Source organism: Piliocolobus tephrosceles, chromosome 3, assembly GCF_002776525.5.
Source record: "Piliocolobus tephrosceles isolate RC106 chromosome 3, ASM277652v3, whole genome shotgun sequence".
Lineage (NCBI taxonomy): Eukaryota > Metazoa > Chordata > Mammalia > Primates > Cercopithecidae > Piliocolobus > Piliocolobus tephrosceles.
The window spans coordinates 135,633,516-135,660,477 of NC_045436.1; the positions used below are offsets into that span (position 1 = coordinate 135,633,516).

The 26,962-nt window shown below is 41.9% G+C and overlaps 1 protein-coding gene and 1 non-coding gene across 2 annotated transcripts; both read right to left on the minus strand.

Annotated features, from left to right (window-relative positions):
- Positions 1–22,889: 22,889 nt before the first annotated feature.
- Positions 22,890–24,842, minus strand: LOC111520428 (putative uncharacterized protein DANCR). Its single transcript, XM_023183116.1, has 3 exons — positions 24,571–24,842; positions 24,134–24,272; positions 22,890–23,598 (listed from the first exon to the last, which is right to left on the minus strand). Exons 1-3 carry the CDS (start codon positions 24,840–24,842, stop codon positions 23,506–23,508), a joined length of 504 nt encoding a protein of 167 aa, XP_023038884.1. The 3' UTR covers positions 22,890–23,505.
- On the minus strand, positions 23,725–23,846 carry LOC111520456. The gene has a single exon (XR_002724684.1). It is a non-coding gene; the product is annotated as a small nucleolar RNA SNORA26 (small nucleolar RNA).
- Positions 24,843–26,962: the final 2,120 nt, after the last annotated feature.

Below are 26,962 nucleotides of genomic sequence, written 5' to 3' on the forward strand. Positions count from 1 at the left end.
GCTGGGCATGGTGGCAGTCACCTGTAGTCCCAGCCACTCAGGAGGCTGAGGCAGGAGGATCGCTTGAATCCAGGAAGTGGAGGTTGCAGTGAGCCGAGATCATGCCACTGTATTCCAGCCTGGCAACAGAGTGAGATTCTGTGGCAAAAAAAAAAAAAAACACACACACACACACATACTGGGCGTGGTGGCTCATGCCTATAATTCCAGCACTTTGCAAGGCTAAGGCAGGTGGATTGCTTGAGCCCAGGAGTTGGAGATCAGTCTGGGCAACATGGCGAAACCCTGTTTCTACAAAAAATTAGCCAGGTGTGGTGGCATGTGCCTACAGTCCCAGCTACCCAGGAGGCTGAGGTGTGAGGATCACGTGAGGCTGGGAGGTCTAGGCTGCTGTGAGCCAAGATTGTGCCACTGCACTCCAGCCTGGGTGATGGGGTGAGCTCCTGTCTCAAAAAGAAAAAGAAAAGAAAACTCATACTCTGGAACAATAGAGCCCTTATAGATGGGTTTATTGTTCATAGTAATGTTGATATCAAAAGAAGGTAGGCTGGGGTGCAGTGGCTCATGCCTATAATGCCAGCACTTTGGGAGGCCAAGGCAGGTGGATCACCTGAGGTTGGGAGTTTGAGACCAGCCTGACCAATGTGGAAAAACCCCATCTCTACTAAAAAAAAAAAAAAAAAATACAAAATTAGCCAGACCTGGTGGTGCATGCCTGTAATTCCGGCTACTCAGGAGTCTGAGGCGAGAGAATCACTTGAACCCAAGAGGCGGAGATTGCAGTGAGCCGAGATCACACCATTGCAGTCCAGCCTAGGCAACAAGAGTAAAACTCTGTCTCAAAACACACACACACACACACACACACACACACGAGAAGGTAAGAAAAACTTCAGCAATACAGGTCACAAGAGAAAGACTCCTTGAGCTGAAAGATATAGGATTTCCTGTGTTTGTTATGCAATATGCATTGAAACTAGAAAAGCCATTACAAGATAATGCAACTTTCAGTATTGGGTATTTGTGAAACCCCAGGTCTACTAAAAACACAAAAATTAGCTGGGGTGTGGTGGTGGGTGCCTGTAATCCCAACTACTCCGGAGGCTGAGGTGAGAGAATTGCTTGAACCTGGGAGGAGGAAGTTGCAGTGAGCTGAGATTGTGCCATTGCACTCCAGCCTGGGCAACAAGAGTGTAACTCCATCTAACAAACACACACACACACACACTATATATATATTATATATATATATATAGAGAGAGAGAGTATTAAGTATTTCCAATTTGCTAGTCGTTATTCTAGGTATTGGACATATAGCAGTGAACAAGACAGACATTCTATCAGTAGAAACAAGTCACAAATTTTAAAAATCACACTTTTAAAAGTGCCATAGTGAAAATAAAAACAGTGATATGATTGAGAGTAGAAGGAAGGCTACTTGTACAGGCAGCAGAGCACAGCAATTAAATAAAGGCACTTATAAGCTACTTTCTTGCTGTATATTGAGATTTTTACCCAACTTTGCTGGGATTCAGTTTTCTTGCTATAAGATGGAAATGATAATAGAATCTCTCTCATTGGGTTCTTGTGAGAATATTTTGAGTTTTGTATGTAAAGTGTTAGAAACTGCCTGGCATACAGAAATACATTTGGTTTTGTTTTAGGTTTGTTGTTGTTTTTAGGCATGGTCTCACATTGTCACCCAGTCTAGAGTGCAGTGGCAACCATGGCTCACTCTGACCTCTGCCTCCTGGGCTCAAGCAGCCTTCCCACCTCAGCCTCCCAAGTAGCTGGAACTACAGATGTGCACCACCATGCCCAGCTAATTTTTGTATTTTTGCGGATAGAGACGGGGTTTCACCATGTTGCCCAGTCTAGTCTAGTCTTCAACTTGTGGGCTTGAGTGATCCACCTGCTTCAGCCTCCCAAAGTGCTAGGATTACAGGTGTGAGCCACCACATCCAGCCTCTAGTCTTTGTTTTGTTTTGTTTTTATTACTTTAAACTGAGGGCTCAGATAAAGCTTCTCAGAGAAAGAACTATATAGGCTGGAATCTGAAGTATGTGAAGAATCCTGTCTTGTAAAGATGGGGGATTGTGAAGAGCATTCCAGACAAAAGAAACTGCTGGTAGAGGTCAGGCATGGTGGCTCATGCCTGTAATCCCAGCACTTTGGGAGGCCAAGTGGGGGTGGATGACCTGAGGTCAGGAGTTGGAGACCAGCCTGGCCGACATGGTAAAACCCCATCTCTACTAAAAATACAAAAAAAATTAGCCAGGCATGGTGGTGGGCACCTATAATCCCAGCTACTCAGGAGGCTGAGGCAGGAGAATCGCTTCAACCGGTGGGGCGGAGGTTGCAATGAGCTGAGGTCGCCATTCACTCCAGCCCCGGGGAAAGAGCGAAACTCCATCCTGGGGGGGGGGGGGGGGAAAAAAAAAAAAAAAACATGACCGGGCGCGGTAGCTCACACCTGTAATCCTAGCACTTTGGGAGGCCCAGGTGGGCAGATCACCTGAAGTCAGGAGTTCGAGACCAGCCTGACCAACATGGAGAAACCCCATATCTAGTAAAAATACAAAAAATTAGCCAGGCGTGGCAGTGTCTGCCTGTAATCCCAGCTAGTTGGGAGGCTAAGGCAGGAGAATCGCTTGAACCAGGGAGGCGAGGGTTGCGGTAAGCCGAGATTGCACCATTGCACTCCAGCCTGGGCAACAAGAGTGAGACTCCATCTCAAAAAAAAAAAAGAAGAATGAAAAAGTAAGAAACAGTTGGTACAAAGACTCAGGTGGGACCCAGCACAGGACCTATCAACGGCTGAAGTAGGCTGGTATAAGGTGAGTGGTCATGTGAAACCTTATGAACCATGAGTAGGGATTTGGATTTTATTTTAGTGCACTGGGAAGGCAATGGAGAGTATTAAGTGTGAGACTTGACCCTGTCTTATTAAGTTCTTTAAAAACGATTACCCGGCTTTCTACGTGGAGCACGGACTTTTAGGAAGGCAAGGGTAAAAGCAGAGAAACCTATTCGAGTAGGAGCTATTTCAGAACTTAAAGCAAGACACACCATGTTCAGGATGGAAGTGGAGATGGATCAATTTTTTGGTCACACTTGATTTTTAAAGCTTCCTATTCTGTTATTGTGCTTTTGTGTCCCATTTTACAGATACTTAAAATTGTAATATATATTCCAGTCTGATATTCTAGTCTGTTTCAGATATTCCAGTCTGTTGCCACCGAGGTTTTCAAAGCAGAAATAAATTAATTTTTCTTTCATAGCTTTGTTTTGAAAATTGTTTTCTAATGGTTCCCTATTTTTTTTTAATGTTTAAGGCCTTTGGAGTACTTTTCAAGTTTCTATCCAATTATTCAACTATATTGGCCAATCATGATGGCTCATGCTTGTAATCCCAGCATTTTGGGAGGCCAAAGTGGGAGGATCACCTGAGGCCAAGAGTTCAAGACCAGCCTGGGCAAGGTAGCAAGACTCTGTCTTCACAAAAAGTGAAAATTTTTAAAAATTTAAAAATTAGTTGGGCACAGTCATGTGTGTGTGTGTATATATATATGTATATATAATATATAGAAAACTAATTGTGTATATGTGTATACATACATATTGTGTATACATAGGATATATATTTACATCCCCTTGAGTTTTGAAAAATCTTATACAGCCATGTTTCCTCTTGCTTTCTTTAAACCTGGAGTTGTTTCTAGATTCTTAGTTCTTGAAGTAGTATTTACTATGCCACTACTGTTTTGTAAGTGCTGCATAATAGGCTGTAAAAGCTGATAACAGCCCTTCTTGTTCAAATATTATTTTATATTTAAATCCATTTATTTTTCCCTGTGAATTTTTATAAATTCCCTTTATACAATATTTAGCATTCTCTGTATTTAACTGGAGTTGTGTTGATGTAGAAATCTTATGCTCATTCACGCAATCTCATATTATATAGGGAGGACAAATATATAAAATATTTAGTCTCAAGCTTCAGACTTGTTTCTTTCGCACCCAGTCATCCACTGTGTATTTATTTTCTGTCTCCCTTCACACCTACAAACTCACTCTATTCAACAATACGCTATAGCCCTCTATGTAGTTAATTCCTTTCTCAAAAGACTCCTCATAATAAACCTAAAAGCTAACACTGAAATGATGCTATTGTAGCAGGGACTGTTCTAAGCACTGTAGATTTTAAACTCATCTAATCTTTCTAATACTATGCAGTAGGTACTATTATTTCCCCACTTTATAGATAGACGCACTCAGGCACAGAGAGGTTAAATAACTCCCCAGGTTCTCACAGCTACTAAGTGCTGGAAGCCAGGATAATCCCCTAAGCAGCCTGTTCTACAAGCCACTTTCTGAAGCATTGTCCAATATGGTTTATAATTAAACAAATAAATGTGTACTGCATCTTTTGTTTTAAGTATTTTAATTTTTGTGGTTGTTATACATTGGATCTCTTATTTTTCAGCTGGTATACAAGGTTATACAAGGATCCTACATAAGGATTATCTCTTTTTCTTGCCATTAACTTATTTGTATGCCTTCAGGACTTTTTGAAAGCTGATTCTTTTGAATTTTCTAAGCATTTCAATTGTGTCACCTGCAAATAATGGTGTTTTCTTTCTTTCCTATAAAATTACATTAGCGTGACATTCCCAAGGCAATATTTAATAATTGTATTAGTAAGAGTTAATTTTGTGGCCAGGCATGGTGGCTCACACCTGTAATCCCAGCAGTTTGGGAGGCCGAGGCGGCCGTATCACCTGAGGTCAGGAGTTCAAGACCAGCCTGGCCAACATGGCAAAACCCCATCTCTATAAATACGCAAAAATTAGCCGGGTGGGGTGGCAGGCGCCTGTAATCCCAGCTACTCGGGAGGCTGAGGCAGGGAGAATTGCTTGAACCCTGGAGGCAGAGGTTGCAGTGGGCTGAGATTACGCCACTGCATTCCAGCCTGGGTGACAGAGCAAGACTCCATCTCAAAAAAATAAAAAGTAAATAAATAAAAATAAAAAGTTAATTCTCAGTCCTGCAATTGAAATGTGTTTAGAGTTTCATTAGTAGATTAAATTTTTAAAACATATTTGACTATATTCATCCTATTGTTGATAAGAGCAAACATTTCCTTAATAATTTTATACAGAGCTGAGATTTTCCCCCTTAAGCTTAAATTATGAGTAACTGCTTTGGTGGAAACATGACAATGAATTTAATTCAGCTAAATTGGATTTATAAGTATGGGAAATCTGAGTGTGGTTTAAAGATTGTAGGGAAAGGAAAAGAGCCTTAGATGAAATGATATTTATGAGGCAATTGTTTAGGGCACTAGTTCTCAAACTTGGCTGCACAGTGGAATCAACAGGTAAGATTTACCAAAGGCACTGATGCCTGGGTCCCACTCCCAGGTAATCTCACATAATTTTTCAGGGGTGCAACATAGATACTGGGAACCTTTTAAAACCCCCAGTAATTCTAATGTATGACCAAATTGTATAACCACTTATTTAGGGGAGACTTTAAATCTCTGGTTAATAGGTTTGTGTAGCTCACTAATAAAATACACCAGCATGTACACCAGTGTTCAAAGAAACATTATTCACAACAGCCAAAAGGAGGAAACAACCCAAATATCCATCAACAGATGAATGGATAAACAAAATGTGGTCAATACATACAATGGAATATAATTCAGCCTTAAAAAGTAAGAAAATTTTGACACATTATAACATGGATGAACCTTGAAAACATCATGCTGAGTGAAATGAACCAGACATAAAAGGACACATACTATACGGTTCCACTTATATAAGTTACCTAGAATAGTCAAATTCATAGAAACAGAAAGTAGAAATAGTGATTGCCAGGGCTGGGGGGAGCAGGAAACGGGGAGCAGGAAACGGCACAGAGTTCCAGTTTGGGATAATGAAAAAGTTCTGGAAGTGGAAGTGGTCGTGGTTGGACAACATTGTGAGTCTATTTAATGCCATGGAAATGTACGCTTGAAAATGGTTAAAAAGATAAATTTTGTGTTATGTATATTTTAAGACAAGAAAAAAACTTTTAATGGCAGTGGGTAGGCTATGAACGTCCTTTCCCAACTAGTTAACATTAACTAGAGTGTTAAGGATTATAATACAAGGCATTGTAGTAATTGCGTTAATGGAATTTGTTTAGTGGTTACTTTTTCCTCTTACCATCTCCAAGGAAAATAGGACTTACATTTTGCTAACAACTATTACCCATTATAAAACTTTCACATGTGTGCAGACAGGTAGAGGCACAAAGCTGAACTCTGCAATGCAATGCCTCAAATTATAACAGCTGTACTGCTGTGAGGGTTATTGTGTGTGGAGCATTTTAAGGCAGAGATTAGAGGTGAGCCTCTTTTACCTCCACACCTTAGATATGCTCCTGCCTGGACTGTGCATGTACACACCAAGTAAACCTAAGACATCAAAGTCATTTTTTAATTAAATGAGACATATATCAAAGAAATGTGATTTGTATCTGACTTGATGATGTTTCTGGTTCAATTCACCTGTTCCAAAGGTGAATTGAACTGGAACACCTCTCTTTGATGAAAACAAAACAAACACCTCTTTTGGTGAAAAACACCTCTCATTTTTCATGAGAAAAATGAGGCCATTTATAAATGGTCTTGAGTAGTAAAAAGTAATGGATTACAGTGTCGAAGAAAGGCCTTGATTTACTATAGTCCTAGTGTTCTGCTTTAGCAGAAGATAGGTGAACTTTCTAGCCTTGGTTTCCATATACAAAACAATTATGCCATAGATTCATGTACAAATGTAGCAAATTAATATTCAGAATGTCTAAAGTCTGAAACATGTAGCATCCCAGAGATCTCCCACATACGTGTCTGTGGCAAGCAGAAAACTCTAGAGCTGCACTATCTAGGATGTGTTCTGAAAATGTGGCCAATCCTGCTGAATCTATTAATTTCTAATGGCTGCTATAATAAATTACCACAAACCTGGTGGCTCAAAGCAACATACATTTATTGTTTTACAGTTCTGGAGGCCAGAAGTTTAATATCAGTTTTGCTAGGCTATCATCAAGGTGACAGCAGGGTCACACTCCCTCTGGAGGCTTTGTTTTGTTTTGTTTTACCTTTTCCAGACTCTAGAGTTGCATTTTATGCATTCTTTTTGTTTTGTTTTCAACCTAGTCTTGCATAAGCATGCATTCCTTGACTGGAGGCCTCTTACTCCAGCTCTGTCTTCAAAGCCTGCAGCATGGCCTCTTGCTTCAGTTGTCACATTGCCTTCTTTTGGCCTGTAATAAAATCTCCTTCTGTGTCCTTCATGTGATGACACCTGCAATTACATTTAGTGCCCACCCAAATAACCCAGGATAATTTCCCCATCTCAAGATCCTTAGTTTAATTACATCTGCAAAATCCCTTCTGCCATATGAACTAATAATCACAGGTTCCCAGGATTAGGATGCAGATACATTTGGAGGCCATTATTCAGTCTTTCATACCAAAGAACTAAATTTTTTAATTTAACTTAATTTTATTGTAATTAGTCATAGGGCTAGGAGCTACTATATTGAACAGTACAAATACAGAACATTTCCCTCCTCACAGAAAATCTATTGACAGCACTATTCTAGAAGACATCTAGAAGCCAGTATCAGATGCTTCATTTTATTGCTATCTTCGGTTTGTTTTTGAGCTGCTCATTAAAAATATCTATAAGATCTTATTTTTTAGAAATTCAGAGAATACCTTTCCATAGAAGGCCAAGGAAAAACAATAGTGTTCTTTCAGCCACTGAGCAAAGATTTAATGAGTATTTATGATGAAATAGGCACTGAGCTCTAAAAGAAATTTACAATCTACAATGTAATTGGAAACATTATGATAACAGGAAGCACTGGTACCATGAGATAAGAGATCTAGCCTGATGAGGTCAGGGAAGGAATTCTGGAGGACATAAAACCTATGTTAAGATGTGGCCAAGCTAAGAAGGCTTAACAAAATAAATAAATAATACACATGCAGAGGGAAAATGATAAGAAAGATATCACTTATAGGAGAGGAAGAAGTGTGCACAGATGAAAGTAGTGGGGAGATAGCTTTAGGAGTAGAGTAGTCCTATATGACTGAAGCATATGCGGGGTCAGAAAGGGGAAGGTAGAAAAGAAGGCAAGGGCCAACTCTTGATGGGCCTAGTATGTCATAATTAGGTGTTTGGTGTTTATCCTAAGTGTCATGTAGATTTGAAGGCAAATAACAGAGGCCCTAATAGTAGTCCTTTAAATAAGAAAATTTTCATTTTTGTTCAGACTAGTGCTGATGTGGAGACTGTGCTTCATAGCATCCTCAGGGTCTCAAGTTCCTTCCACTTCATCCCTAGTGTGTGTGTTTCTCAGTCATCCCTAGTGTGTGAGTTTCTCAGCCATCCCTAGTATGTTAGTTTTCTTCTTTTTATTTATTTTATTTTTTGAGACAGAGTTTTGCTCTTGTGGCCCAGGCTGGAGTGCAATGGCATGATCTCGGCTCACTGCAACCTCTGCCTCCCAAGTTCAAGCTGTTTTCCTGCCTCAGCCTCCTGAGTAGCCTGGATTACAGATGTGTACCACCACATCCAGCTAATTTTTTGTATTTGCAGTAGAGATGGGGTTTCACTATGTTGGTCAGGCTGGTCTCAAACTCCTGACCTCAGGTTATCCATCCGCCTCAGCCTCCCAAAGTGCTGGGATTACAGGTGTAAGCCACAGCGCCCGGCCCTTAGTGTGTTAGTTTTCTAAGCCTGCCATACAATGTACCACAAACTGGTATCTTCAACAACAGAAATGTATCATCTCACAGTCCTAGGGGCTAGAATTCTGAGATCAGCTATTGATAGGGTTGGTTCCTCCTAGAACGATGAGCACCAATCTGTTCCCTGACTCCCCTCTAGCTTCCGGGGGTTTGCTATGAACCTTTGGCATTCCTTGGCTTGTGGAAGTACCTCTATCTTCATTTTCATGTTCATATCACATTCTTCCTGTATTTATCTCTCTGTGTCCACATTTCCCATTTTTATAAGGACACCAGTCAAACTGGTCATACCCTACTCCGGTATGACCTCATCTTAACTATTTACATCTGAAAGGCCACATTCCAAATAAGATCACATTCTGAGGTACTGGGAGTTAGGACTTCAACCTATGAATCTGAGGGGGGTGCAATTCAGACCATAATGTGTAGGATGTGATCCTCACCCCTGTGGCCCAGGGTAGCAGGTAGAGATCCAAGCCACCACATTCACATTCAGGGTCTTCTCAAAGGGCCCATTTCTGTAAGGGTGAATTCATAGCTTAAATCTCAGCTCCAGCACTTACTATCTACAGGAGTTTGACTCCCCCAACTCCACAATCTTAGCTTTATCATCTTGAAAATGAAGCAGCAACATTTACCTTTGCAGAGTTGTTATGATCATGTAAAATAACAAATATAAGAGCTTGGACTATAGTAGCTATTCAATGGTAACAGTGATCTGTTATTTGTCATCATCTTCCCAAGGCCTTGCATAGTGCCTCTCACAGACTAAGTGCTCCACAAACATTTTGTTGCCCAATGGAGATTTAGATCATGACTAAAGCCCTCGGCTACAGAAGGCTGAGGTTGGAGTGAGCTATGATTGCACCACTGCACTCCAGTCTGGGTGGAGCACAGCAAGACCCAATCTCTAAAAATAGAAATAAAGCCCCGGGCTAGACTGCAGTCTGGAAATTGATGATAAAATAGCCATCACAGTAGTGTAAAACACAAAACATTGGAAAAGAAAGAGTTATCAAATACAAACATTATAGGGAGAAATAAATACGCATAACTTTTAAAGTAACATCTCAAGGATAAAATAAGTATAATGCATCATTTTACAGTCACAAGTCTACAGTGTCACTGATAGACTAGGACCATATGGCTTGAGGAATCCCTGATAGGAGCCAGATCTGACTCAGACCCCTGATTGCAAGTCTGAAGGCAAGCTCTCTCAAACACAGCTAGTGACAGGCCAGGGCTTTCCTGGAGCAGTAAGAGAATTAAGTGTGACCTTGGATGAGAGCAGGTAATGAACTACAAGTAATGGTAATTCAGCAGGAATTTTTTCCTATGATTTGAGGCTACTATTTTTTGGTGTCTGATCAAAGAAAATGTTTCCCAACTCACTAAGCTCTCCCACACCTGACAGAATATTTGTATTGCAAAAAGTGCAAGGTTAAAAGAATTGATGTCATAACTATAGGAGGCTGCGTTCTGAGTTTTCGAAAAAAGGTTTTACATATATATTTTTGAAGAGCAGCCCAGCATGCAGCTATAAAATGAAGCATCTGGGATTGGCTTCTAGATGCTTTCTAGAACAGTGTTATCCAGTAGAACTTTCTGCCAGGATAGAAATGTTCTATATCTGTGCTGTCCAATACAGCAGCCAATAGCGAGGTGGCTATTTAAATTTAAATTTAATTACATTGAAAATTAGGTTCACTGATACACTATTAAGGCTTACTATAAAGCTAAGTAATGAAGTCAGTTTGGCATTGTTGTAAAGATAGAAAAACCAACTGATAGAACAAAACAGAGTCAGGAGATAGGACCACACATACGTGGTCACTTGACTTATGACAATTGCAAATGGGAAAATGGATTTTTTGAATAAACATGCTGGATCAATTAGCTATCCACACAGAAACAAAAGACATCTGAACCTACCTCTATGTCCCTATTCACAACAATCAATTCCAAACGGATTGCAGATCTAAATGAGCAAGCTGAAACATTAAAGCTTTTTGGGGGCCAGTCATGGTGGCTCATGCCTGTAATCCCAGCACTTTGGGAGGCCGAGACTGTGGATAACAAGGTCAGAAGATGGAGACTATCCTGGCCAACATGGTGAAACCCTGTTTCTACTAACATACAAAAATTAGCTGGGCATGGTGGTGCGGTGCCTGTAGTCCCAGCTACTCAGGAGGCTGAGGCAGGGGAACTGCATGAACCCGGGAGGCAGAGATTGCAGTGAGCTGAGATCGCACCACTGCACTCCAGCTTGGTGACAGAGAGACTCTGTCTCAAAAAAAAAAAAAAAAAAAAAAAAAAGGAGGAAACTTTATAACCTGGAGTAGGCAGAGATTTCTTAAATAAAAACAGAAAATACTAACTGTTAAAACTAATGAATTAGATATTTCAAAATTAAAGTTTTCCTCAAAAGATACCATTAAAAGAATGAAAAGGAACCAAATGGGGGAAAATATTTGCAACATATATACTTGACAAAGGATGAATATTCAGAATTCTAAAAACAAAAACATAATACTGTATACTTAAAAATTTGCTAAGAGAATATATCTTACATTGTGATTAATTTTTTTTCAATTTTTGTTTTAGATTCGGGGTACATGTACAGGCTTGTTACCTGGGTGTATTGCATGATACTGAGATTTGGGGTACAAATGATCCCTTCAGCTGGGTACTGAACATCGTATCCAACAGTTTTTCCAACTTTTCTCCCTCTCTTTCCCTCCCCCCATGTTGTGTTATTATCAATAATAATAATAAAGAGGTCAGGAGAAAACTTTTGGAGGTGATGGATTAGGTTCATGGCATAGATGGTGCTGATGGTTTTAAGGGTGTACACTTATCTACAAACTTATCAAGTTGTGTACATTGAATATGTATAGCTTTTTAGCATGCCAAACATACTTCAATAAAATGATTTTTAAAAATCTTCTTAAAATGGATAAACAAGTTGTGATATATTCATCCAGTGGAATATTACTCAGAAATAAGGAGGAATAAGTTACTGACACATGCAACATTATGAATAAATCTCAAATACAGGATGCTGAGTGCAAGAAGCCTTATACAGAAGAACATACTGTGTGATTCCAGTTATATGATCTTCTGAAACAGGCAAATCTAATCTACAGTGGGGAAAAAAATTAGAATGTTGGTTGTCCCTGGGAAAGTGGAAATGGGAGGGAGCATGAAGGACTTTCTGGGGTGATAGTATGTTCTATACTTGATAGAAGTTTGGGTTATATGAATGAATGCATTTGTCAAAACTCAGCAAATATATACACTAAAGATCTGTGCATTTCATTTCATGTAAATTTTACATCAAAAGAAACCTGAAGTATTAAATTCTAGTTAATGATATGCATGCTGAAATATTAATATTTAAACAGCCAAATATGTATTGCTGTTTGCAATTTACTTTGAAATGCAACAACATTAAGATAGATATAGGGAAAGGTAGAAATATCCTAAAGCGAGTGTTATATAATGTTAATGGTAGAATAATCTATGTGGTAGGCTTACAGACGCTACTGTAAAACTCTTTAAACTTTGCTAAATATTTGAAATTTTTCATAATCAAATGTTAGGAAAATACAAATTTAAAAGACACTAAAAATGGGCACAAATTTTAACAGACACTTCATGAAGTTATTTCTTAATAGCCAATAAAGAGATGAAAAGGTGCTCAACTTCATTAACCATCAGGGAGCTGCAAATTAAAATCACCTGAAGCACAATTATCACCCACCAAAATGACTAAAATGAAAAAAGATGGAAAATACCAAGTGTTGATGAGAATGTGGAACAACTGGAATACTCATACATTTCTGATAAGTGTAAACTGGCTCAAACACTTTGAAAAACCGTTTTAAAATATTTAATATCTACTAAATTTGAACATAGTATAACCTATAATCCAAGAATTGCATTGATAGGTATACACCGCACAAAAATGCAATCATCTTTCATCATGTTCATCAAAAGACGTTTATTACAATGTTCATAGCAGCAATATATTTAATAGTTCCAAAATGTAGACTACTCCAATGCCTATCAATAATTGGTTGAATATAAATTGTGGTGTATTCACAAAATGGAATGCACTGCAGCATCCTCATGAGCAAACTGTGACTATACTCAAAATATGGATGAACCTTATGACCGTAATAGTGAGTTAAAGAAACCAGACACAAAAAATCATATGCTGAAATGGTCCCATGTATATAATGTACAAACCCAAGGATACTACTCTATGCTGTTAGAAGTCAGGTGAGCGGTTACCTTTAGGTGAAAAGGAGTGGACTGGAAGGAAATACTTCTGGTGTGCTGTCTCCCCTCTCCTCCCCTCCCCTCCCCTCCTCTCTCTTCTCTCCCCCTCCCCTTCTCTCCCCCTCCCCGCCCCTCCCCTCCCCTCCCCTCCCCTCTCTCTTTTTCTTTTTTCTGATGTAGTCTAGTTCTGTTGCCTAGGCTGGAGGTGCAGTGGCATGATCTCGCTCACTGCAGCCTCCACCTCCCGGGTTCAAGCGATTCCCCTGCCTCAGCCTCCAGAGTAGCTGGGATTACAGGCACGCACCACCACACCCAACTAATTTTCGTATTTTTAGTAGAGATGGGGTTTCACCATGTTGGCCAGGCTGGTCTCAAACTCCTGACCTCAAGCGATCTGCCCACCTCGGCCTCCCAAAGTGATGGGATTTGTAGGCGTTAGCCACCACTCCGCGCCATGTTTTGTTTCTTAAATTAGTTGTTGGTGGCAGGACTGTCATTAGTTTGTGAAATTTCAGCCGACTGTGCATTTTTGTGTACTCATCTGTGGGCATGTTATATTTCAATAAAAAGCAGTCTCTGCCAGAACCCACAGGCAATGAGGGGCCACAGAAGGAGTTGACATTTGAGACGTTTGAGAAGGGTTTAAGATACACGATCAGATTTGCATTAGGAAGATTAATCTTTGGCTTGGAGAACGACCGGAAAAGGAGTTGGGAGCTATATGTAGAACTAATCCAGGCAAGCAATTATGAAGGGCTGAATTAAAGCAAGGGAATAGGAATGAGGACAGGGTGCATCTGATATTTAGGAAGTAAACATGACAGGACGTGAGCTGACCTCTAAATCCTACTCATTCTTCCTTGCTTGAAAAATAAGGAAAAACAGTACTTACTTCACTGTGACTAGTTTGATGATTTAATGAAGGGGGGGTGGTTTCAGAGATTTACAAAAAGTATATATGCTCATTGTATACTATACAGACCTAGACATAAGGTATTAATATTAGAAAGCTCTAAGAGAAATATCTCGATTTTGGCATTGTCCCTGCGACGCTGCCTTCTCCATGCCTAGGATGGATCAGCGTGGGACACAGGGTAGAAGGCAGAGGTCCAGAATGTCACAGGACATGTCAGAACCTGGGCGTGAAACGTGCCCAGGGGACCATGGGTGAAGGTCTTGGGACTCTTCCTTCTGCCTCCAGCAGAAGGAACCAAAACTAAGCCGGGCGTTTCCTCTCTTCCTCCCCAGCCTCTTGGCCGAGAGTGGACCGCCGGAACTGGACGGGGATTCAGGCCTAGGGGTGGGCTTGGGACCGGAAAAATGGCCAATCGAACTCGAGCTTCTCCGTGCTTAGCCAACTGCATGCCCTCCCCCAGGACCGCCCCCATCCAGTGATTGACAGACACGTCTCCCAGTATTGTCGCGGCCTGCCGGGGCTCTCAGAACTCCCGCGAGGGTGCTGGTCTTCGTCCAGCGCTGAGCCAATTGGTCCCGCCCCTCAAGGTATTTCTGCTCCTCGCGTGACAGGGACCTCCGTAGGCCTCCTCCTGCTACGGACCTGGAGCCGGGAGGCGGCCGGGAGGTGGGCGAGGTGAGGAGGTCTGAGCAGCCGCAGGCTGTGGGCCGCTTCGCCTGGAATGCAGGACCCGCGGGACCCGCAGGACCTGCAGTGCCAGGGGCCGAGGTGGGCGCGGCCCGGGCTTTCCTTTCCCTCACGCGTACCTGCCTTCTCCGCGGGGCCTGGGGCGGCTCTCCTGCCAGTTGGCTGGAGGAACCCGTAGTAGTAAAGCGCGACTGGATTAGGCCCTGTGTTTGAAGGATTTGCGATCTTGAAAGGGACATTTGCATTAAAAAGTGGGCAAACTTGTTTGTGGTTCTGTTGGTAACACACTTTTAGGGGGTGCAGTACAGTATGTTACCATGCTTTGGGGGATTAACCGCCTTAGTTAAATGGTGGATTCCAGTTGTTCCCAGCCCGTTTCTAGCTGCTGCTCTTTCTGCTAATTTAAAGAGAATTTAAGTAGGATAAGGTCCGGTTTACATCTTCACGTTTACATCTTGCAGTGCCTTTCTAATACAAATACTTTAAGCAGCCCTATCAGCCTCCCCAAAAAGTAATGGAGATTCCCCCAGTGAAGGAACATGGCAATATGTGCTGAATTCTTTTTTTTTTTTTTTTTTTTTTTTTTTTTTTTTGAGACAGTGCCGCTCTGTCGCCCAGGCTGGAGTGCAGTGGTGCAATCTCGGCTCACTGCAACCTCTGCCCCCCGAGTTCAAGCGATCCTCCCACCTCAGCCTCCCAAATAGCTGGGATTACAGGTGCCAGCCACCACTCCCGGCTAATTTTTGTATATTTTGTAGAGACGGGGTTTCACCATGTTGGCCAGGCTGGTCTCGAACTCCTGATCTCAGGTGATCTGCCGGAATCAGCCTCCCAAAGTGCTGGGATTACAGGTGTGAGCTACCACGCCCGGCCTGTATTGAATTCTTGAATTTAGCAAACACCACAAAATTATCTTAAAGTACCCTGTACTTAAAACCATAAGAAAGACCAGCCTGAGTCTGTTTTCCCTGAAAGCAAAGCACTGAAAAAATCGTGCAATTGGGAAGAGAATACATAACATTGTAGATACCTGAGTCTTCACATACAATTACGACCGTTCATAGAAAAATAACAAATGTTTGTGAGGATATGGAGAAACTGGAACACTTTGTGCTTTGCTGGTGGAATGTGAAATGATGCAGCCTCTCTAGAAAATAGTATGGTACTTCCTCAAAAAATTAAACATAGAATTACCATATGATCCAGCGATTTCACTTGTCAGTGTATACCCAAAAGAACTGAAAGAACAAGGACTCAGATACTTGTACACCAATGTTCATAACAATATTCACAATAGCCAAACAGAGGAAACCACCCAAATGTTGATCAACAGATGACTGGGTAAGCAAAACGTGGTATACACACACACAGAGGCACACACACAATGAAATACTATTCAGCCTTAAAAATGAAATTCTGACACCTGCTATACCTGGAAAACATTATGCTAAGTGAAATAAGCCAGACACAAGGATAAATACTGTATGATTCCAATTATATGAAGCACTGAGAATAGTCAAATTCGTAGAGACAGCAGGATAGAGGTTCTCAAGGGCTAGGGGAAGGGAGAATGAGGAGCTGCTTTTTAATGGGTTAAAATTTGGGATGATGGAAAAGTTCTGGAAGTGGAAAACCTATTTTAATTCCAGCATCCACATTGTACAATTGTAATTTGTGAAAACCTCTTCAAAATTTGATTTGAGAGATGTATGAAATATGTGTTCAAAGCTTATAAGATGGTATTTTTCAGTGTATGTGTGCTTATTTTAGATTGACTCCACTAGGTAGTATTTGCAGGATGAATTTGGGAAGCAATACTTATGTGTTAGAATTCCTAGAAACCCAACCACACATACTGTATTATACAGACTGGAGACAACAGCATCTATTCTCTTGTTCTATATTTGGAAATAACTATTTTGGTACCTTGCATTTGAGCCTCCCTACCAATCAACAGCAATTGAAAAAAGAAAAAAAAAAACCCATAATTCCAAACTAGCTCATTTTGAATATACAGCCAAGACAAGTGGCAATATACATGTTATTAGGATGTATTTTTAAAATCTTAGGTTCTTTCAGAGTGCGAACAGTGCTCATGACATATAATTAAAGTATTTCATATATCATTTTCCTATTAATTGGACAAGAAAATACTGATTTATTTTCGACCCTTTTGTAGGTGGGAAAACAGAAGGCTAAGATGATATAGCACTGAAATCTTTATCACCTTCTCCAAAGATTATTTGTACTCATCTGTTGAAATATTTACCAATTTTTGTGTAGTTTGTGAAATTGCTGGAATAGGTTATGTTTCCGCTGGCTACAACAGAGCTTTTAAGGTTGCCAGCTAAGTTTCTTAGATGTGAATAGAATTATTTTTTTGTTGACCCTAAAACTGGTGACTGTTAGAGCAAAGAATTCATATTAAACTTTGTGTAAAGTTAAATATGTCAGTGAGACACTTGAAATAGGCTATTGCATTTGAACCTTCTTATCAATAGCAATCAAAAAACCCTAATTCCAAACTGGCTCTTTCTGAATATACAGCCAAGACAAGTGGCAATTAGAACTGTTAAAAGTAGTTTCTGGCTGAGTCCAGTGGCTCACCTGTAATCCCAGAACTTTGGGAGGCTGAGGCAAGAGGATCACTTGAGCCCGTGAGTTCAAGACAGGCCTGGACAACATAGGGAGACCCCCCTATCTCTATAAAAAACAATAACTAAATTAGCCATTAGCCACAGGTGCGCACCTGTGGTCCCACCTACTCAGGAGGCTGAGATGGGAGGATCACTTGAGCACAAGGGTATCAAGGTGCAGTGAACTATGATTGTTCCACTAGACTCCATCCAGCCTGGGTGACAGAGGAAGACCTTGTCGCAAAAGAGAAAAAAGAAAAAACAAAGTAGTTTCTGGTGATGACATATCAAGAGCAAGAATTTTTGACTGGCACAAAAGGTTTAAAGAAAGTAGGGATGATACCCATAGTGATGTGCAAAGCGGTCATCCAGTCACCCACAGAATCCAGTTAAATGCTGAGAGCCAGAAATTCGGTTTTCTCAAATAGCCATTTAACTGTGAGAAAAATAGCAGAAAAGTTTCATTCTGTAAGAAAACTTGCAGCTGATGAAAGCTTCTAGGAAGACTGTTATCTCCTGCTATTGTGGCTGAAGATCTAATGGAGGCCAAAGCAAAATAGAGCTAAGCAGGAGCCTGCAGCTTGGGTGTGTATTCAGGGCACAATCCTGTTTTGTTTCATTGGTCTTGGAGAAATTTCAGGCCGAAACAAGCTGAGTATCCAAACATTTTAAACAGGTTTTTGTAGGTACGTGGTTTAAACAGCGTGAAACTTGTAGAGCTGGATATGACAAAAAAAAAAAAAAAAAGAGGATGGAACTAGAAGTTTATTAGGAGGAACAAACTGTTATCTCACGGTAAGGAACTAACTGTAGGAGAATTTCTACCTTAATTTCTTCAATGTGAGCTCATCAGGTTACCTGCAGGCTAAGCAGTTAAACCTTCAACAGGGAGCTAGCAATTGTTATTCTGTATGGACACACCTCAAAAGTAGTCTGAGAGTGGCCATACTTGGGCAGAAATATTTAACTTATAATAATGAAACTTCTTTTGGGAGTGGGAGATGGAGCTCAGATGTTGGAAACAGGGATTCAATTAAGAAAGAAAAAACAATGAAGAATTGTGGGCAGTTTAAGTATTAAATAAAAATATACTGTTCTTTCATTCTTCCCACCCACCAAAAAGTGAGGACCTGATTACGTTCAGAATCTCACAATACTTTGTTCTTTATAGAATCTAAACTTCACTTTTAAATGGATTTTTATATATAAACTGTTCATCTCTAGGATTTATAATAAAGGGCAAATAGGGTTCAGTTTGATCCTAACTTTCATCATGAGAATGAGATTCTATAGTTTGAGAAGTTTCAAAGGGTATGAACAATAATATATACAATATTTTCAAGTGACTGAGTTTTGACCTTCAAATCCTATGCTTCAGCTCTAACAGCATTCATTAAAGGAAAGCTTGAATTACTTGACTATTCATGAGCCCACGAATAGCCTCAAGTACATCATGGTCCAGTGAAATGGTGGTTTTGCTGAAACACTGTAATAAAAAAGCATTAGTAATTCATGTCAGGTGATATAAGGTATTGTTACAGAGAATAGGTGAAAAATGGTTTCCCACAGAAATTTTGATACACCTAGAAAATGTAAAGGATTTCAGATAGTATTTTGTCAATTAACATGTTTAGGGAGCTAGGTGAACCATGTGTTATTCCATCCCATAATAAATTTAAGTATGAACTTCTCATTAAAACACTTAGGTTCTTTGCCCCAATTTCCTTCCCAGACTCTAGTACAGTGCTGTTAAAGTGTAGTATCCCATAATTCAGAATTAGTATTACTGCAACCTAGTGGCAAGGACTTAAGTCAGAGCCTTGTGGTAGCTGACCCTGGGAAGACTAGTTTTATTAGTGATACTACTTTTCTGGAGTCAGGGTCTTGCTCTGTTGCCCAGGCTGGAGTGCAGTGACAGTCATGTCTCACTGCAGACTTGAACTTGTGGGCTCAAGTGATCCTCCCTCCTCAGCCTCCCAAGTAGATTAGATGACTGTGCCCAGCGAAGTTTTTGACTTTTTGTAGGGATGGGGTCTTGCTTTGTTGCTCAGGCTGGTCTCGAATTCCTGGCCTCAAGCAGTCCCCTTGCCTCAGGCTCCCAAAGAGCTGGGATTACAGGCTGTGCCTAGCCGATATATATATTTTTAAAGGACACTAGTACCATTATGTCCTTTTAAGTCCTCTTTTACATGTTACATACACCAAAAACACCTAATAGGCTGACAGATGCTCCCTTTGTGCCAAATATTGAGAACCTTCTCTTGCCCAGAGATTCAAGTTTACATTTCTTAAAACACAAACTGAAACTGAAGTTTATGAAAACATTATCTCACTCTAGCAGTTTGTATTACCTCCAGGACACTACTGGCTGAAACTGTACAGCCCGCAGGGCAAAAATTATAATTAGAATGCTCTTTCTATTGTCTTAATTTGCTTCAGTTACTGAATTTATAAAATGTGGTGTCTTGTACTGTATAAATACAAGTGTGCATAAATGACTTTCCAATAAACCATAAATTGATTCCTTACTTTTCACAATGCTTTATTAGGAGGTATCTGCTGACCCCACATATTTTAGTCACATGCTCATGTATCTCAAGATTAAAGTCTAAATACATTTTAAATTCATGGTCATACCTTTAAAAAATGACTAATGAATATATATAGGATCTACTCCCAACCACCCACACGCACTAATAAAAACAGTGGAGGCAGGCTGAGGTGGTGGGGTTCTTGCCCCAGCTATATTTGTGATCTTAGAGGTTGCTGTAACAAATTACAAGTGGGTGGCTTAAAACAGCAATTTATTCTCAGTTCTGAAGGCCAGAAGTCAGAAATTAGTTTCACTGAGCCAAATCAAACGATGCTCCTCAGGAGGCTCTGATGGGGAATGTGTTCCTTGGTATCTCCCAGCTCCTCGGGGCTGCCTCACTCCGATCTTCAAGGCTAGCATCTTCCAATCTGCTGTGTGTGGATCTCCCTCTCTCTCTCATGAGGGAACTTGTGATCGCATTTAGGGCCCACTAGGATTATCCAAAGTAATCTCCCCATCCTGAGATCCTTAATCCAATTATAATAATATCTGCAAATAAGGTAGCATTTACAGGTTCCAGAGATTAGGCCTGATTATCTCTGGAGAGAGTCATTCAGACTACACTGTCTTTCCAGGTTCTGACAGCTTGTCTCTTCTGAAAAGTTGGCTGCATCATGCAATGCTACAACAGTACTGCTAATAAAACCCTGCAGTAATGGAAATGTTTTCTATCTATGCTGCCCCTAACCACATGTGGCTGTTGAGCCGTGGATGTATTACAGGGCCTCTGCCCAAATAACTCAAGGGGGGGGAGGACCACCACCAGGACTCCGTGGAGTGCTTTGTGAAACCAGTGCTTATTCTTGACAACTATTTGCTAGAGCCTTTTTATCTGTGCTGCCCCTAGCCACATGCAGCTATTGAATATTTGAAATGTGGCCAATGAGTTATCACAACCAACCATATCCACTGATTTTTGTATACTTGCTCACTGATTCTTACGATACCTAGAATAGCACTTGATCCATAGTTAAACGCTCCATTAAAAGAACATTAGAGCTATTCCAGTACTATGTAAGTACTAAGTATCAGTTCCAAATTTAGTAGATGTGCGGCCGAAACATGCAGAATACTAAATATCAACATTGTCATTTTGTTCTAACATTATGACTACGGTATTATAAAAATGATTAAATAGTACTACCAACTAATATATCATTTGCTGAGTACTTACTACTTACCAAGTAGTCTGATGTATCACATATTACTCGTTAATAAAACCTAACACTAAGTGGTTTAAGATCACACATAGAGATCTGAACCTAGGCTCAACATTATGCTGCCCTTAGAAGGGGACTATAAGCCACTTACCTACAAAATGTCAAGCACCTGACTAGACCCTCTGGAATATGGTGGGAACCAAGGGGGATTTTACAGAATGGAGAGAAGCACAGGCAGTTAGGCAAGTTCACACACAATGTGCAATGTCGTTCTGATGCTACAGGGCCATTACATAGAAGGGCTGGTGGTGGTCAGAGGAAAGTTAGGTTAAGAGCAGTAAGGTATAAGGCAATAGGGAGCATTCCAGTTAAATTAAAACATTCAGAGCCCTGAAGGCCAGAGCACATTGCCGTTTTACAAGAGTTTGAAAATAACCAACTCTCCACTACTATATACAGACATTAAGTCCTCCCCTCCAAGGGCACTTCTCTATAGCTTCACTGCTTCTCCAAACCTTTAAACACAACTATCCTCAGGGCCTTTGCACTAGTTTTCCCTCTGCCTAGAATGCTCTCCCCTCAACTACATATAAGGCCATGACATCTCCCTCAGCTCTTTCATGTTGAGTGAGGCCTCCCTTGCCGGCCATGTTAAGTCATCTCCCTTTCCTTCCCTCCTTAGCAATTATAGCCAGCTAATGCATTAGTTGAATATTTTTTGTACTAGTTCATTCTCACATTTCTATAAGGAACTGAGACTGGGTAATTTATAAAGAAAAGGTTTGTCTCATCTCAGCAGGCTACACAGGGAGCTTGGCTGCTGAGGCTTCAGGAAACTCACAATCATGGGGTATGTCTAAAAGGAAGCACATGGCCAAAGTAGGAGGAAGGGGAGGTGCCACACTTTTAATCTAAACTCTGCCATTCTTCTGCCTCTGACTTGAGAAAACATATGCACAATTGCATAATCTTTATTTTTATTAATTTTTCTTTTCAGGCTGGAGCACAGTGACAAGATCATGGGTCGCTGCAGTCTCAACCTCTTGGGCTCAAGCAATCCTTCTGCCTCATTTTTTGTAGAGAGGTGGTGTTACTATGTTGCCCAAGATAGTCTTAACTCCTGACCTCAAGCGATCCCCCTGCCTTGGCCTTCCCAAGTGTGGGATTACAGGCACCAGCCACTGCCCCAGCCACACTACACATCCAAACAACCAGATCTCATGAGAACTCACTATTATAAGGAACAGTAAGAGGGAAATCCACCCTTTTGATCCAATCACCTCCCACCAGGCCCCTCCTCCAACATTGGGATTACAATTCAACATTATCTGAACTTATGAGCAATTACCTAAACTTATGAGGCTAGACTTTACAATATGGAACATAAAAGTTTAGATAAAAAGGTAAGAACAGTGCTATGAATTAAGAATGACTCCAAGATAAATATTAAATACTTGCTACATAGACACACAAAAAAACCAGAATGCGCTGACAGATACTCATTTTGTGCCAAATTTTGTGAAACTTCTTCGGCTCAATGCAATGAAATAATACAAATAGTTCATATTCCTAACAGCTCTACTGTGGTTCTTTCCTAGTTTAATTCTTAACTGTTACAGCAGGACACCAAATCTCAAGACAGGTGACTTTCCAGAAGTCACACTGCTGAAAAGTTAATACACGTGAAGCCTCTCAGAGATACTCACATGTGATGAAACTTGAGTTACCCCTAATCCATTTCTTTACCTATGAAATGGGAGAAGAGAATCTGTAAGGTTAGCAGAGAGAAAAGACGAGAGATCCAAGGTCAGGCAAGTAAGTTTATTAACCTGCCGGGCTTCTCCACCCAGGCTCCCTCTGACAGGTGGAGCCACGGAGCTCCACTCCGGGCTCCACCTGTCAGAGGTGGCAGCCTGGAGCTTACAAAATGGGGGGTTTATATGGGGGAGAGAGAGACCCGGGGGGTTGTTAGTTGATTAACTTTACTACATTTCATCTCGTGGCCGGCTTACAATATATTATCTTGTGAAAACAGGAATTTACAAGGGGGTGTAACTTAGGTTTATCCACGTTTCTCATGACCTCCCCCGTGCCACCCGGAGGGCTTCGGTGTAGCAAGTCTGGGGACCTTGCTGTGGCACCTAGATAAGGGTTCAGGAATGCAGCTGCAGACTATTCAGGTTAAGGGCCAGCTGCATTGAGTTGCCGGGGGCGGGGTGGTCCTGGGGCAGCTTGTCCCTAACAGAATCCACCTCTGAGTTGTGACAATTAAATGAAAAAGGTTGAAAAGGTGAACATGAAGCACCTGCTACATTGTCCTGTTGCCACCAGCATTGTCCCACTGCTCTAGCTCCTGTGGCACTGCACGGACACGTGGATGCTACAAGTTAGTACGCATATTTAGCCTTATTAGAGGCACTTTCCTATTGTAATGGAAGGGATAGTTGGCTTAAGTCAACTGAAATACCAGCAACAGGACATTCCAGCTTCAATGGCTTGTACCTGTAGTTGTCAACCTATAGAAAGAAAAGTTTTAAAATGACGTTTTAAACAAAGAAAACTGAAATGTATCGCTTGTTCTACAAACTGTGTAAAGAAAAATCACAAAAGTGCTCAAGTTGTAACGAAATTTTTTCTGGTTCAGGTGTGACTCCAGACAGGATCCAAAGGGGAGATTTCCAGTCTCTTCTCTGGGTTTTATGGAGACTTACTTTACCCTTCTGTGTTAGCCTCTTAAAGCACTGGGTTAACCTTAAAAGGGCACAGGAAAGGGTGCTTTGGGATTTTTTTTCTTTGATTTTTTACAGGGTTCACTACTATTTCCTGCGTTGCTCTCCATACCGTGTGGATCTCTGCTTCTCTAAGTCTGAAACCACCACTAGAAACAGCTGTTTTCTTTGGTGAGCATCTACATGGATGTTTCCTTCCAGTTAAGGGGAGCCGGATTCGGACCTTGGCGACAAACAGACGCCGGGGAACCCTCCGGTCCCACTGGCCACGTGCTCCGGGTTGAGTCATTTCCCCCGCCCCCGCTCAAGGCCACGAACATACCTGTGCTAAGGATTGAGGCAGCTGCACTTCCGCAGACGTAAGAGACGAACTCCTGAGCTCAAGGTCGGCTGGGGTTGGGTTCCTGTCGCCGCACGCTTGGCCCGCCCGAAACCCGCTACAAAGTAGTGGCGCGTCCGCCCTGGGGAAGCAAAGGGCAAAATTGTTACGGTGCCCCGGGACCTGCCCCGGAAACCTCTGGCTGTTCCTCTGGGAGCGGCGCCTGTGCCTCGCGCGGCCCCGGGACGAGCACTGCCGCCCGCCCCCCGGGCAGCTGAGGGCTGCTCTACCCCTTCGTTCTGGCCGCCAGGAGCAGAGGAGCTCGGGGCGGGCAAAGCCTGTGGGGACACGGGGCGAGCCCAGCCCCTGATAGGGCCCGCGGGCCGGCCGGGCGCCCTCCCCTTCGGAGACCGAAAGCCGAAGGCTGGAGACGCACTCACCACGCCATTACAGCTGACAAAGAGGCGGCCGACCTGCGCGGGCCGAACAAACCAGAGAGGCGGCGCCGGGCGGGGCGGGGCGGGGAGGGGAGGAGGAGGGTCGCGGGGCCCGCAGCCAATCCCGGGAAGACTCTGGGCGAGGGCGGGGCTCGCAGCCGAGCCTTGGAGAAATCGGGGAGCTCAGCCAATCCCGGGAAGACGCTGAGCGGGGCGGGGTGGAGGGCTGCGGCACGCACAGCCAATCCCGGACGGGGCAGGACGGGCCTGGCCATTGGCTCTCGGTGTCCGGGGCCGGCCTAGGTCTGGCTCTTGCAGTGGCGCGTGGATAAGCCATGTCTGCGCGCAGAGCATCCTCGGAATTAGATTCTTCAGGCTCCCCACCAATCCCCGGCGTTGGTGATTCTGGTGCTCTTAGGCCCTAGACCCGTCCTCGGGTTCTCTTGTGGGGAGGCCATCGAGGTTACTCCAGGGCTTGCCTAAGGCCTTGAGATTCCCTTTCTTAAAGCGACACTAATCCAGTGTGTGTTCATAATCTGTGTCCGCCTAAACCGTAAGCTTAAAGAGAAGCCAGGACCATGTCTTGTTCGACAAGCTCACTCCCATGGCCTCTCCTAAAGCTTGGACTGCCTCCTTTCCTCATACTCCCTCTTTATTCATTTGCAGAGTCCAATAAGTAAACCATAATCAGTTGGAGGGTGGGAGTTGGGGAGGTTGAGAAGGCAGCCATAGCAGTCTCAAGGTAACAGGCTCAAACGTGGCAAACAAGTAGAATAAAATTGGAGTATATGCCAAAAGGAGAACTTCTATTACTGTTTCACATAGTTACCATCTGCTAACAAATCTAATCCTCAAAATATATTTTGTCATCTCCAAATTATAGATGGGGAAATAATTATGTTATGTGACTTGCCCAGAGTCACAGAGCAGCTAGCCAGTGGTAGATCCAGGATTTGAACTCAAGCAGCCTGAAGGCAGAGCCCCTCAAACACCATGCTACCTAACCTTTCCCCAGGTATTGGGGATGGAGCAGGAAGGGAAACCAAAAAATAGCCTACATTTGGTTAACTGATCAAGACAGGCAGCTCTGGTGGGGTTGTAGCTTTGCAAGTAGAAAGAACAGCTTGTCCAGAGCCCCAAGGTAAACAGGAAAGGGATTTACTTGTTTAAGGACGCCCAGAAATGGAACATAAGGAGTAGAATGGCCTGAGATGAGAATGGCTTGGGGCCAGACCATGCAGGAAACCCTGAAAGAGTTGTTTTGTTTTGTTTTTGAGATGGAGTCTTGCTCTGTTACCCAGACTGGGGTGTGGTGGCGCGATCTTGTCTCACTGCAGCCTCCACCTCCCAAGTTCAAACGATTCTCCTGCCTTGGCCTCCCGGGTAGCTGGGATTACAGGCAGACACCACCATGCCTGGCTAATTTTTGTATTTATGGAAGAGTTTATATTTTGTGCTAATGATGATGGAAAGCTGTTCAAGTGCTTTTTTTGTTTGTTTGTTTTCGTGTGCATTTTTTTAACAGTGGAATGATAGGATCTGATGTAGGGTGTGGTTTTGGGTGTCATTAAGGTGATTTTGGTGGGAAGAAGAAGTTGAATAAAATTTACCAATAAACCCTAGCAGCTAGTCATCATCTTGCAGATATTCATAGGATCTTGTTGAAATTGGAAAGGGAATATCAGTTTATTGTCCCCTCATCTTTCTCAAGAGTCTTCCAAACGTATCTCTAGTTGGAATCTGTTCTTTTTATAGTCCTTTTTGATAGCTGAGAGATATTACCTTTCCTTTAACTATGGCAATGAATTTGGTCAGGCTATATGGGAAAATATAGGAAAAGAGAAGTAAATCTCCTTAGTAAAGAGACTAATACAGGAATTCAGCAGCAACCTAGCAGGGGCTGGGGGTAGTTGTGCAGAATGTCTTCTCCCCTCCCCCAACCAGGAGATAAAAATGGGAAAGAATTATGAAAGAATTACATTTGTGTTTGATTTAAGAGAAATTCACCTTAATCTGAAGGCTTCACATTTCTGGCCAAATACTTCAATTCAATGAACATGAAAAACTCCGTTCATTTGAAATAGTAAAACTTCACTGGGCTTAGAGGAGAAATGTCTATTAAATACAGAGATGATAGAACAAAATAAACTGATTTATAATTGCTTTTAAGTTAGGTTCAAGATAATATGTATTTGGTACTAAAAATGCTTACAATACTTACAATACAGTTTAAAGAGAATTGTTTCAATTGGGTTCATTATTAGGCCTAATTTTTTGAGAGAAATTAGTATGTCCAATCCTTCCTTCCTTCTTTCTTTCTCTCTCTCTCTTTCTTCCCTCCCTCCCTCCCTTCCTTCCTTCCTTCCTTCCTTCCTTCCTTCCTTCCTTCCTTCCT

What these genes read in the sequence shown, in the direction of transcription:
- LOC111520428 (XM_023183116.1), bottom strand. Translation starts at nt 24,842, where the DNA reads ATGGCCAGGCCCGTCCTGCCCCGTCCGGGATTGGCTGTGCGTGCCGCA. An exon ending in TTGTCAGCTGTAATGGCGTG is followed by an intron (nt 24,273 to 24,570) that starts GTGAGTGCGTCT and finishes TTGCTTCCCCAG; the next exon opens with GGCGGACGCGCCACTACTTT. An exon ending in TGCCTCAATCCTTAGCACAG is followed by an intron (nt 23,599 to 24,133) that starts GTATGTTCGTGG and finishes TTCTTTCTATAG; the next exon opens with GTTGACAACTACAGGTACAA.